The sequence below is a fragment of the Salvelinus fontinalis genome, chromosome 1, assembly GCF_029448725.1.
Source record: "Salvelinus fontinalis isolate EN_2023a chromosome 1, ASM2944872v1, whole genome shotgun sequence".
Taxonomy (NCBI): Eukaryota; Metazoa; Chordata; class Actinopteri; order Salmoniformes; family Salmonidae; genus Salvelinus; species Salvelinus fontinalis.
This window is the reverse complement of record NC_074665.1, coordinates 3,413,978-3,426,815: the sequence shown is the minus strand read 5'-3', so window position 1 is coordinate 3,426,815 and position 12,838 is coordinate 3,413,978. Positions and strand designations below refer to the sequence as shown.

At 53.1% G+C, this 12,838-nt stretch overlaps 1 protein-coding gene across 6 annotated transcripts in view; it reads right to left on the bottom strand.

The window, feature by feature from the left end:
- The window catches only part of heatr5b (HEAT repeat containing 5B), a 364,356-nt gene that overhangs the window by 304,886 nt on the left and 46,632 nt on the right, over positions 1–12,838 (bottom strand). For all 6 annotated transcript variants that reach the window (XR_008761352.1, XM_055937963.1, XM_055938092.1 and 3 more), the window contains 3 exons: positions 12,452–12,641; positions 5,529–5,698; positions 2,036–2,180 (listed from right to left, as the gene is read on the bottom strand). Coding sequence is in view for 5 of the 6 variants with exons in the window: in XM_055937963.1 (XP_055793938.1) it covers positions 2,036–2,180; positions 5,529–5,698; positions 12,452–12,641 (505 nt within the window). In the remaining variant the exon portion in view is untranslated. The remainder of the gene's footprint in view (positions 1–2,035; positions 2,181–5,528; positions 5,699–12,451; positions 12,642–12,838) is intronic.

Genomic DNA, 12,838 nt, shown 5'->3' with positions numbered 1-12,838 from the left:
CAGGGGAGAGGAAGAGAGAGAAAGACAGGGGAGAGGAAGAGAGAGAAAGACAGGGGAAAGGAAGAGAGAGAAAGACAGGGGAGAGGAAGAGAGAGAAAGACAGGGGAGAGGAAGAGAGAGAAAGACAGGGGAGAGGAAGAGAGAGAAAGACAGAGGAGAGGAAGAGAGAGAAAGACAGGGGAGAGGAAGAGAGAGAAAGACAGGGGAGAGGAAGAGAGAGAAAGACAGAGGAGAGGAAGAGAGAGAAAGACAGAGGAGAGGAAGAGAGAGAAAGACAGGGGAGAGGAAGAGAGAGAAAGACAGGGGAGAGGAAGAGAGAGAAAGACAGGGGAGAGGAAGAGAGAGAAAAATAAGAAAATAAAGATCTTTGGCCACATACACCAGTGGAGGTGTTGGGACAAAAGAAATACCCCGTCCCTGGTCTAGCGCCATTTGCCCGTCCCTGGTCTAGCGCCAGTTGCCCGTCCCTGGTCTAGCGCCAGGCCCGTCCCTGGTCTAGCGCCAGTTGCCCGTCCCTGGTCTAGCGTCAGTTGCCCGTCCCTGGTCTAGCGCCAGTTGCCCGTCCCTGGTCTAGCGCCAGTTGCCCGTCCCTGGTCTAGCGCCAGTTGCCCGTCCCTGGTCTAGCGCCAGTTGCCCGTCCCTGGTCTAGCGCCAGTTGCCCGTCCCTGGTCTAGCGCCAGTTGCCCGTCCCTGGTCTAGAGTCAGGCCCGTCCCTGGTCTAGAGTCAGGCCCGTCCCTGGTCTAGAGTCAGGCCCGTCCCTGGTCTAGAGTCAGGCCCGTCCCTGGTCTAGCGTCAGTTGCCCGTCCCTGGTCTAGCGTCAGTTGCCCGTCACCCTGGTCTAGCGTCAGGCCCGGCACCCTGGTCTAGCGTCAGGCCCGGCACCCTGGTCTAGCGTCAGGCCCGGCACCCTGGTCTAGCGTCAGGCCCGTCACCCTGGTCTAGAGTCAGGCCCGTCCCTGGTCTAGCGTCAGTTGAACGTCCCTGGTCTAGCGTCAGTTGAACGTCCCTGGTCTAGCGTCAGTTGAACGTCCCTGGTCTAGCGTCAGTTGAACGTCACCCTGGTCTAGCGTCAGTTGCCCGTCACCCTGGTCTAGCGTCAGTTGCCCGTCACCCTGGTCTAGCGTCAGTTGCCCGTCACCCTGGTCTAGCGTCAGTTGCCCGTCACCCTGGTCTAGCGTCAGTTGCCCGTCACCCTGGTCTAGCGTCAGTTGCCCGTCACCCTGGTCTAGCGTCAGTTGCCCGTCACCCTGGTCTAGCGTCAGTTGCCCGTCACCCTGGTCTAGCGTCAGTTGCCCGTCACCCTGGTCTAGCGTCAGTTGCCCGTCACCCTGGTCTAGCGTCAGTTGCCCGTCACCCTGGTCTAGCGTCAGTTGCCCGTCACCCTGGTCTAGCGTCAGTTGCCCGTCACCCTGGTCTAGCGTCAGTTGCCCGTCACCCTGGTCTAGCGTCAGTTGCCCGTCACCCTGGTCTAGCGTCAGTTGCCCGTCACCCTGGTCTAGCGTCAGTTGCCCGTCACCCTGGTCTAGCGTCAGTTGCCCGTCACCCTGGTCTAGCGTCAGGCCCGTCACCCTGGTCTAGCGTCAGGCCCGTCACCCTGGTCTAGCGTCAGGCCCGTCACCCTGGTCTAGCGTCAGGCCCGTCACCCTGGTCTAGCGTCAGGCCCGTCACCCTGGTCTAGCGTCAGGCCCGTCACCCTGGTCTAGCGTCAGGCCCGTCACCCTGGTCTAGCGTCAGGCCCGTCACCCTGGTCTAGCGTCAGGCCCGTCACCCTGGTCTAGCGTCAGGCCCGTCACCCTGGTCTAGCGTCAGGCCCGTCACCCTGGTCTAGCGTCAGGCCCGTCACCCTGGTCTAGCGTCAGGCCCGTCACCCTGGTCTAGCGTCAGGCCCGTCACCCTGGTCTAGCGTCAGGCCCGTCACCCTGGTCTAGCGTCAGGCCCGTCCCTGGTCTAGAGTCAGGCCCGTCCCTGGTCAGGCCCGTCCCTGGTCTAGCGTCAGTTGCCCGTCCCTGGTCTAGCGTCAGGCCCAATACTTACTGACGGTGGTTGAGTCCTTGCTCTCCTTGTTGCGGGCCAGACTCATGGCGTACTCACAGACCTCGGCAGCCTCTCTCTGGGCCAGCTGTCTCAGACAGGCCACCGCCGCACGGCGGAGCAACAGGTGAGAGCTACACAGGTGGACCTGAGGAAGGAACACACACACAGGTCACCTACCACAACACACACACACACACACACAGGTCACCTACCACAACACACACACACACAGGTCACCTACCACAACACACACACACACACACAGGTCACCTACCACAACACACACACACACACAGGTCACCTACCACAACACACACACACACACACACACACACACACACACACACACAGGTCACCTACCACAACACACACACACAGGCCACCTACCACAACACACACAGGTCACCTACCACAACACACAGAGGTCAACTACCACAACACACACACACATACACACACACACACACACACACACACACACACACACACACACACAGGTTAACTACCACAACACACACACACAGGTCAACTACCACAACACACACACACAGGTCAACTACCACAACACACACACACAGGTCAACTACCACAACACACAGAGGTCAACTACCACAACACACAGAGGTCAACTACCACAACACACAGAGGTCAACTACCACAACACACACACACACAGGTCAACTACCACACCACACACAAACACACACACATAGGTCAACTACCACAACACACACACACACATAGGTCAACTACCTGCAAATGCAACTTAAGTGTCAATCACCACATGGATCTGCCTTTACAATCCTTGGGCAAACTAAGCCTTTTTTCGGGTCACCATTCTTTTAAAAACATTTTAGAGATGTGAAAGTATTTAGAAAAGATAATGGACCTATACATATTTTTATATAATATAATCTTTGATAACTAGCAACCACCAAAATAAAAACTAGACAGTCAGGAAGAATAAAAAAAAAATTACAAAAACAATGAATTTAGCAGTAAAGAAAAGAGCATTAGCCATGGCAACATGCATAGAACGTCAGGAAACGGTCTGGAAGCTATAAAAGTTCTCTAAACGTCTCTCTACACCGCCGAGATGGAGACCTCGTCATCCGTACAGACGGGCCGAACGCAGCCTTTACCACGCCCCCTGCCACGCCCCCTGCCAAGCCCACCATCTAAGCCTGCATCATATAGCCCCCCCCCTCCCCCCCTCCTCCTCAAACACACTCACACAGAGGCACGGCGCCAGGCTGGCCCCCTCTCACACGGCACCAGGCTGGCCCCCTCTCACACAGAGGCACCAGGCTGGCCCCCTCTCACACAGCACCAGGCTGGCCCCCTCTCACACAGAGGCACCAGGCTGGCCCCCTCTCACACAGAGGCACCAGGCTGGCCCCCTCTCACACAGAGGCACCAGGCTGGCCCCCTCTCACACAGCACCAGGCTGGCCCCCTCTCACACAGCACCAGGCTGGCCCCCTCTCACACAGAGGCACCAGGCTGGCCCCCTCTCACACAGAGACACAGCACCAGGCTGGCCCCCTCTCACACAGCACCAGGCTGGCCCCCTCTCACACAGAGGCACAGAGGCACAGCACCAGGCTGGCCCCCTCTCACACAGCACCAGGCTGGCCCCCTCTCACACAGAGGCACAGAGGCACAGCACCAGGCTGGCCCCCTCTCACACAGCACCAGGCTGGCCCCCTCTCACACAGCACCAGGCTGGCCCCCTCTCACACAGCACCAGGCTGGCCCCCTCTCACACAGCGCCAGGCTGGCCCCCTCTCACACAGAGACACGGCACCAGGCTGGCCCCCTCTCACACAGAGACACAGCACCAGGCTGGCCCCCTCTCACACAGCACCAGGCTGGCCCCCTCTCACACAGCACCAGGCTGGCCCCCTCTCACACAGAGACACGGCGCCAGGCTGGCCCCCTCTCACACGGCACCAGGCTGGCCCCCTCTCACACAGAGACACGGCACCAGGCTGGCCCCCTCTCACACGGCACCAGGCTGGCCCCCTCTCACACGGCACCAGGCTGGCCCCCTCTCACACAGCACCAGGCTGGCCCCCTCTCACACAGAGGCACGGCACCAGGCTGGCCCCCTCTCACACAGCACCAGGCTGGCCCCCTCTCACACAGCACCAGGCTGGCCCCCTCTCACACAGAGGCACGGCGACAGGCTGGCCCCCTCTCACACAGCGCCAGGCTGGCCCCCTCTCACACAGCGCCAGGCTGGCCCCCTCTCACACAGCGCCAGGCTGGCCCCCTCTCACACAGCGCCAGGCTGGCCCCCTCTCACACAGCGCCAGGCTGGCCCCCTCTCACACAGCGCCAGGCTGGCCCCCTCTCACACAGCACCAGGCTGGCCCCCTCTCACACAGCACCAGGCTGGCCCCCTCTCACACAGCACCAGGCTGGCCCCCTCTCACACAGCACCAGGCTGGCCCCCTCTCACACAGCACCAGGCTGGCCCCCTCTCACACAGCACCAGGCTGGCCCCCTCTCACACAGAGGCACGGCGCCAGGCTGGCCCCCTCTCACACAGAGGCACGGCACCAGGCTGGCCCCCTCTCACACAGAGGCACGGCACCAGGCTGGCCCCCTCTCACACAGCACCAGGCTGGCCCCCTCTCACACAGCACCAGGCTGGCCCCCTCTCACACAGCACCAGGCTGGCCCCCTCTCACACAGCACCAGGCTGGCCCCCTCTCACACAGCACCAGGCTGGCCCCCTCTCACACAGCATCAGGCTGGCCCCCTCTCACACAGCATCAGGCTGGCCCCCTCTCACACAGAGGCACGGCACCAGGCTGGCCCCCTCTCACACAGCACCAGGCTGGCCCCCTCTCACACAGAGGCACAGCACCAGGCTGGCCCCCTCTCACACAGCACCAGGCTGGCCCCCTCTCACACAGCACCAGGCTGGCCCCCTCTCACACAGCACCAGGCTGGCCCCCTCTCACACAGAGGCACAGCACCAGGCTGGCCCCCTCTCACACAGAGGCACAGCACCAGGCTGGCCCCCTCTCACACAGAGGCACAGCACCAGGCTGGCCCCCTCTCACACAGCACCAGGCTGGCCCCCTCTCACACAGAGGCACAGCACCAGGCTGGCCCCCTCTCACACAGCACCAGGCTGGCCCCCTCTCACACAGCACCAGGCTGGCCCCCTCTCACACAGAGGCACGGCGCCAGGCTGGCCCCCTCTCACACAGAGGCACAGAGGCACGGCACCAGGCTGGCCCCCTCTCGCACGGCACCAGGCTGGCCCCCTCTCGCACGGCGCCAGGCTGGCCCCCTCTCGCACGGCGCCAGGCTGGCCCCCTCTCACACAGAGGCACAGAGGCACGGCATCAGGCTGGCCCCCTCTCGCACGGCGCCAGGCTGGCCCCCTCTCACACGGCGCCAGGCTGGCCCCCTCTCACACGGCGCCAGGCTGGCCCCCTCTCACACGGCGCCAGGCTGGCCCCCTCTCACACACTTACACAGAGGCACGGCACCAGGCTGGAGAGGTTAACGTGGCGTGGGGCGAACATGTGCAGCTGCTGGAGACAGGATATGGCCGCTGCCTGCACCAGGGAGTCGCTGTGACCCTGCATGATGGCACAGCCCACCAGACATGACGAGCGGATAGTGGAGATGGTCGCTCCGTTACCTAGAGAGAGAGAGAGACAGAGAGGGAGAGAAATAGAGAGAGACAGAGAGAGAGAGAGAGAGACAGAGAGGGAGAGACAGAGAGGGAGAGACAGAGAGAGAGAGAGAGACAGAGAGGGAGAGAGAGAGGGAGAAATAGAGAGAGACAGAGAGAGAGAGAGAGACAGAGAGAGAGACAGAGAGGGAGAGAAATAGAGAGAGACAGAGAGAGAGAGAGAGAGACAGAGAGGGAGAGACAGAGAGGGAGAGACAGAGAGAGAGAGAGAGACAGAGAGGGAGAGAGAGAGGGAGAAATAGAGAGAGAGATGAGGAAGAGAGATCAGCAGCACTGGTGTAAAGTCCTTCAGTGAAAAATACTTTAAAATACTACTTAAGTGGTTCTTGGGGTACCTGTACTTTACTATTTATGTTTTTGACAACTTTTACTTCACTACATTCCTAAAGAAAATAATGTACTTTTTTTTTTTTTTTACATACATTTTCCCTGACACCCAAACAGTACTTAGCAGAACAGAAAGATGGTCTCATTCACACACTTATCAAGAAAACATCCCTGGTCATCTCTACTGATCTGTATGACTCACTAAACACACCTGGCTGTCTGTAAATGATGTCTGAGTGTTGGAGTGTTCCCCTGGCTATCTGTAAATGATGTCTGAGTGTTCCCCTGGCTGTCTGTAAACGATGTCTGAGTGTTGGAGTGTTCCCCTGGCTATCTGTAAATGATGTCTGAGTGTTGGAGTGTTCCCCTGGCTGTCTGTAATGATGTCTGAGTGTTCCCCTGGCTATCTGTAATGATGTCTGAATGTTGGAGTGTTGCCCTGGCTGTCTGTAATGATGTCTGAGTGTTGGAGTGTTCCCCTGGCTATCTGTAAATGATGTCTGAGTGTTGGAGTGTTCCCCTGGCTATCTGTAATGATGTCTGAGTGTTGGAGTGTTCCCCTGGCTATCTGTAAATGATGTCTAAGTGTTGGAGTGTTCCCCTGGCTATCTGTAATGATGTCTGAGTGTTGGAGTGTTCCCCTGGCTGTCTGTAATGATGTCTGAGTGTTGGAGTGTTCCCCTGGTTATCTGTAATGATGTCTGAGTGTTGGAGTGTTCCCCTGGCTATCTGTAATGATGTCTGAGTGTTCCCCTGGCTATCTGTAATGATGTCTGAGTGTTGGAGTGTTCCCCTGGCGATCTGTAATGATGTCTGAGTGTTGGAGTGTTCCCCTGGCTGTCTGTAATGATGTCTGAGTGTTGGAGTGTTCCCCTGGCTATCTGTAAATAATGTCTGAGTGTTGGAGTGTTCCCCTGGCTATCTGTAAATGATGTCTGAGTGTTGGAGTGTTCCTCTGGCTGTCTGTAATGATGTCTGAGTGTTCCCCTGGCTATCTGTAATGATGTCTGAGTGTTGGAGTGTTCCCCTGGCTGTCTGTAAATGATGTGTGAGTGTTGGAGTTTTCCCCTGGCTATCTGTAAATGATGTCTGAGTGTTGGAGTGTTCCCCTGGCTGTCTGTAAATGATGTGTGAGGGTTGGAGTGTTCCCCTGGCTATCTGTAACGATGTCTGAGTGTTGGAGTGTTCCCCTGGCTATCTGTAATGATGTCTGAGTGTTGGAGTGTTCCCCTGGCTATCTGAAATGATGTCTGAGTGTTCCCCTGGCTATCTGTAATGATGTCTGAGTGTTGGAGTGTTCCCCTGGCTGTCTGTAATGATGTCTGAGTGTTGGAGTGTTCCCCTGGCTATCTGTAATGATGTCTGAGTGTTGGAGTGTTCCCCTGGCTATCTGTAAATGATGTCTGAGTGTTGGAGTGTTCCCCTGGCTATCTGTAATGATGTCTGAGTATTGGAGTGTTCCCATGGCTATCTGTAATGATGTCTGAGTGTTGGAGTGTTCCCCTGGCTATCTGTAATGATGTCTGAGTATTGGAGTGTTCCCCTGGCTATCTGTAATGATGTCTGAGTGTTGGAGTGTTCCCCTGGTTATCTGTAATGATGTCTGAGTATTGGAGTGTTCCCCTGGCTATCTGTAATGATGTCTGAGTGTTGGAGTGTTCCCCTGGCTATCTGTAAATGATGTCTGAGTGTTGGAGTGTTCCCCTGGCTGTCTGTAATGATGTCTGAGTGTTGGAGTGTACCCCTGGCTATCTGTAATGATGTCTGAGTGTTGGAGTGTTCCCCTGGCTATCTGTAAATGATGTCTGAGTGTTCCCCTGGCTATCTGTAAATGATGTCTGAGTGTTGGAGTGTTCCCCTGGTTATCTGTAAATGATGTCTGAGTGTTGGAGTGTTCCCCTGGTTATCTGTAATGATGTCTGAGTGTTGGAGTGTTCCCCTGGCTGTCTGTAAATGATGTCTGAGTGTTGGAGTGTTCCCCTGGCTGTCTGTAATGATGTCTGAGTGTTGGAGTGTTCCCCTGGCTATCTGTAATAATGTCTGAGTGTTGGAGTGTTCCCCTGGCTATCTGTAATGATGTCTGAGTGTTGGAGTGTTCCCCTGGCTATCTGTAAATGATGTCTGAGTGTTGGAGTGTTCCCCTGGCTATCTGTAATGATGTCTGAGTGTTCCCCTGGCTATCTGTACATGATGTCTGAGTGTTCCCCTGGCTATCTGTAAATGATGTCTGAGTGTTGGAGTGTTCCCCTGGCTATCTGTAAATGATGTCTGAGTGTTGGAGTGTTCCCCTGGCTATCTGTAATGATGCCTGAGTGTTGGAGTGTTCCCCTGGCTATCTGTAATGATGTCTGAGTGTTGGAGTGTTCCCCTGGCTATCTGTAATGATGTCTGAGTGTTGGAGTGTTCCCCTGGCTATCTGTAATGATGTCTGAGTGTTGGAGTGTTCCCCTGGCTATCTGTACATGATGTCTGAGTGTTGGAGTGTTCCCCTGGCTATCTGTAATGATGTCTGAGTGTTGGAGTGTTCCCCTGGCTATCTGTAATGATGTCTGAGTGTTCCCCTGGCTATCTGTAAATGATGTCTGAGTGTTAGAGTGTTCCCCTGGCTATCTGTAATGATGTCTGAGTGTTAGAGTGTTCCCCTGGCTATCTGTAATGATGTCTGAGTGTTGGAGTGTTCCCCTGGCTATCTGTACATGATGTCTGAGTGTTCCCCTGGCTATCTGTAATGATGTCTGAGTGTTGGAGTGTTCCCCTGGCTATCTGTAATGATGTCTGAGTGTTGGAGTGTTCCCCTGGCTATCTGTAATGATGTCTGAGTGTTGGAGTGTTCCCTGGCTATCTGTAATGATGTCTGAGTGTTGGAGTGTTCCCCTGGCTATCTGTAATGATGTCTGAGTGTTGGAGTGTTCCCCTGGCTATCTGAAATGATGTCTGAGTGTTCCCCTGGCTGTCTGTAATGATGTCTGAGTGTTGGAGTGTTCCCCTGGCTATCTGTAAATGATGTCTGAGTGTTGGAGTGTTCCCCTGGCTATCTGTAAATGATGTCTGAGTGTTGAAGTGTTCCCCTGGCTATCTGTAAATGATGTCTGAGTGATGGAGTGTGCCCCTGGCTATCTGTAAATGATGTCTGAGTGTTGGAGTGTTCCCGTGGCTATCTGTAAATGATGTGTGAGGGTTGGAGTGTTCCCCTGGCTATCTGTAAATGATGTCTGAGTGTTCCCGTGGCTATCTGTAAATTATGTCTGAGTGTTGGAGTGTTCCCCTGGCTATCTGTAATGATGTCTGAGTGTTGGAGTGTTCCCCTGGCTATCTGTAATGATGTCTGAGTGTTGGAGTGTGCCCCTGGCTGTCTGTAAATGATGTCTGAGTGTTGGAGTGTTCCCCTGGCTATCTGTAAATGATGTCTGAGTGTTGGAGTGTTCCCCTGGCTATCTGTAACGATGTCTAAGTATTGGAGTGTTCCCCTGGCTATCTGTAATGATGTCTGAATGTTGGAGTGTTCCCCTGGCTATCTGTAATGATGTCTGAGTGTTAGAGTGTTCCCCTGGCTATCTGTAAATGATGTCTGAGTGTTCCCCTGGCTATCTGTAATGATGTCTGAGTGTTGGAGTGTTCCCTGGCTATCTGTAAATGATGTCTGAGTGTTGGAGTGTACCCCTGGCTATCTGTAATGATGTCTGAGTGTTGGAGTGTTCCCCTGGCTATCTGTAATGATGTCTGAGTGTTGGAGTGTTCCCCTGGCTATCTGTAAATGATGTCTGAGTGTTGGAGTGTTCCCCTGGCTATCTGTAAATTATGTCTGAGTGTTGGAGTGTTCCCCTGGCTATCTGTAATGATGTCTGAGTGTTGGAGTGTACCCCTGGCTATCTGTAAATGATGTCTGAGTGTTGGAGTGTACCCCTGGCTATCTGTAATGATGTCTGAGTGTTGGAGTGTTCCCCTGGCTATCTGTAATGATGTCTGAGTGTTTGAGTGTTCCCCTGGCTATCTGTAATGATGTCTGAGTGTTGGAGTGTTCCCCTGGCTATCTGTAAATGATGTCTGAGGGTTGGAGTGCTCCCCTGGCTATCTGTAATGATGTCTGAGTGTTGGAGTGTTCCCCTGGCTATCTGTAAATGATGTCTGAGTGTTGGAGTGTTCCCCTGGTTATCTGTAATGATGTCTGAGTGTTGGAGTGTTCCCCTGGCTATCTGTAAATGATGTCTGAGTGTTGGAGTGTTCCCCTGGTTATCTGTAATGATGTCTGAGTGTTGGAGTGTTCCCCTGGCTATCTGTAAATGATGTCTGAGTGTTGGAGTGTTCCCCTGGCTATCTGTAACGATGTCTGAGTGTTGGAGTGTTCCCCTGGCTATCTGTAAATGATGTCTGAGGGTTGGAGTGCTCCCCTGGCTATCTGTAATGATGTCTGAGTGTTGGAGTGTTCCCCTGGCTATCTGTAAATGATGTCTGAGTGTTGGAGTGTTCCCCTGGTTATCTGTAATGATGTCTGAGTGTTGGAGTGTTCCCCTGGCTATCTGTAAATGATGTCTGAGTGTTGGAGTGTTCCCCTGGCTATCTGTAAATGATGTCTGAGTGTTGGAGTGTTCCCCTGGCTATCTGTAATGATGTCTGAGTGTTGGAGTGTTCCCTGGCTATCTGTAAATGATGTCTGAGTGTTGGAGTGTTCCCCTGGTTATCTGTAATGATGTCTGAGTGTTGGAGTGTTCCCCTGGCTATCTGTAATGATGTCTGAGTGTTGGAGTGTTCCCCTGGCTATCTGTAAATGATGTCTGAGGGTTGGAGTGCTCCCCTGGCTATCTGTAATGATGTCTGAGTGTTGGAGTGTTCCCCTGGCTATCTGTAAATGATGTCTGAGTGTTGGAGTGTTCCCCTGGTTATCTGTAATGATGTCTGAGTGTTGGAGTGTTCCCCTGGCTATCTGTAAATGATGTCTGAGTGTTGGAGTGTTCCCCTGGCTATCTGTAAATGATGTCTGAGTGTTGGAGTGTTCCCCTGGCTATCTGTAATGATGTCTGAGTGTTGGAGTGTTCCCCTGGCTATCTGTAATGATGTCTGAGTGTTGGAGTGTTCCCCTGGCTATCTGTAAATGATGTCTGAGTGTTGGAGTGTTCCCCTGGCTATCTGTAAATGATGTCTGAGTGTTGGAGTGTTCCCCTGGTTATCTGTAATGATGTCTGAGTGTTGGAGTGTTCCCCTGGCTATCTGTAATGATGTCTGAGTGTTGGAGTGTTCCCCTGGCTGTCTGTAAATGATGTCTGAGTGTTGGAGTGTTCCCCTGGTTATCTGTAATGATGTCTGAGTGTTGGAGTGTTCCCCTGGCTATCTGTAATGATGTCTGAGTGTTGGAGTGTTCCCCTGGCTATCTGTAAATGATGTCTGAGTGTTGGAGTGTTCCCCTGGTTATCTGTAATGATGTCTGAGTGTTGGAGTGTTCCCCTGGCTATCTGTAATGATGTCTGAGTGTTGGAGTGTTCCCCTGGCTATCTGTAAATGATGTCTGAGTGTTGGAGTGTTCCCCTGGCTATCTGTAATGATGTCTGAGTGTTGGAGTGTTCCCCTGGCTATCTGTAAATGATGTCTGAGTGTTGGAGTGTTCCCCTGGCTGTCTGTAAATGATGTCTGAGTGTTGGAGTGTTCCCCTGGTTATCTGTAATGATGTCTGAGTGTTGGAGTGTTCCCCTGGCTATCTGTAATGATATCTGAGTGTTGGAGTGTTCCCCTGGCTATCTGTAAATGATGTCTGAGTGTTGGAGTGTTCCCCTGGTTAGCTGTAAAGAAATGTAAAAAAACAAGAAAATGGTGCTGTCTAGTTTGCCTAATACAAGCAATTTGAAATAAAGTATACTTTCACTTTTAATACGTAAGTATATTTTAGCAATTAAATGTACTATTGATATTTCAGCATATTTAAAACCAAATACTTTTAGACTTTTACTCAAGTAGTATTTTACTGGGTGACTTTTACATTCACTTGAGAAATTTTCCATTAATGTTATTTACATTTACAGTTTTAGTCATTTAGCAGACGCTCTTATCCAGAGCGACTTACAGTAGAGTGCATACAGTTTATTACATTTTTACATACTGAGACAAGGATATCCCTACCGGCCAAACCCTCCCTAACCCGGACGACGCTATGCCAATTGTGCGTCGCCCCGCGGATGTTATCTTTACTTTTACTTAAGTATGTCAATTGGGTACTTTTTCCACCTCTGATTAAAGTTGTAATCTGTAAAGACCACATTCATGACTTCTCTGTAAATATGTAGGAGCAGTATACTGCCATCTGCTGGCACATCAATGCTTTTAGAGACAACCGTAGCCAGCCTTGACGCTAGACATGGTAGTCTTGTTGTAATTGATCATTACCCTGTAGCTCGGGTCCGACGGTGGTGATGAGAGCTCCTAGACATCGTCCCAGACACTGGTGTACCTCAGTGTGTGACGGGGGTACGGTTAGGAGCAGGGTCAGGACCAGGGAAAGGGTGGGCTCCACATAACCTCGATACATAGGACCACTGGAGTCTACGATGAGAGCCAGGGAGTGGAGGGCCCACGTCTGGAGAGACAGAGAGGTCCCAGATCAAACCGCTTACAGTATATGGAGGAACTAAACATTGGGGCCAGTTTCCCAGATACAGAATTAGGACATGGACTAAAAACCAAACTCAATGGAGAATCAAATGAAACTGTTTTTTTTTTTTAATCTAGGATTTGGCTTAATCTGTGTCCGGGAAACTGGCCCACTACACGTCT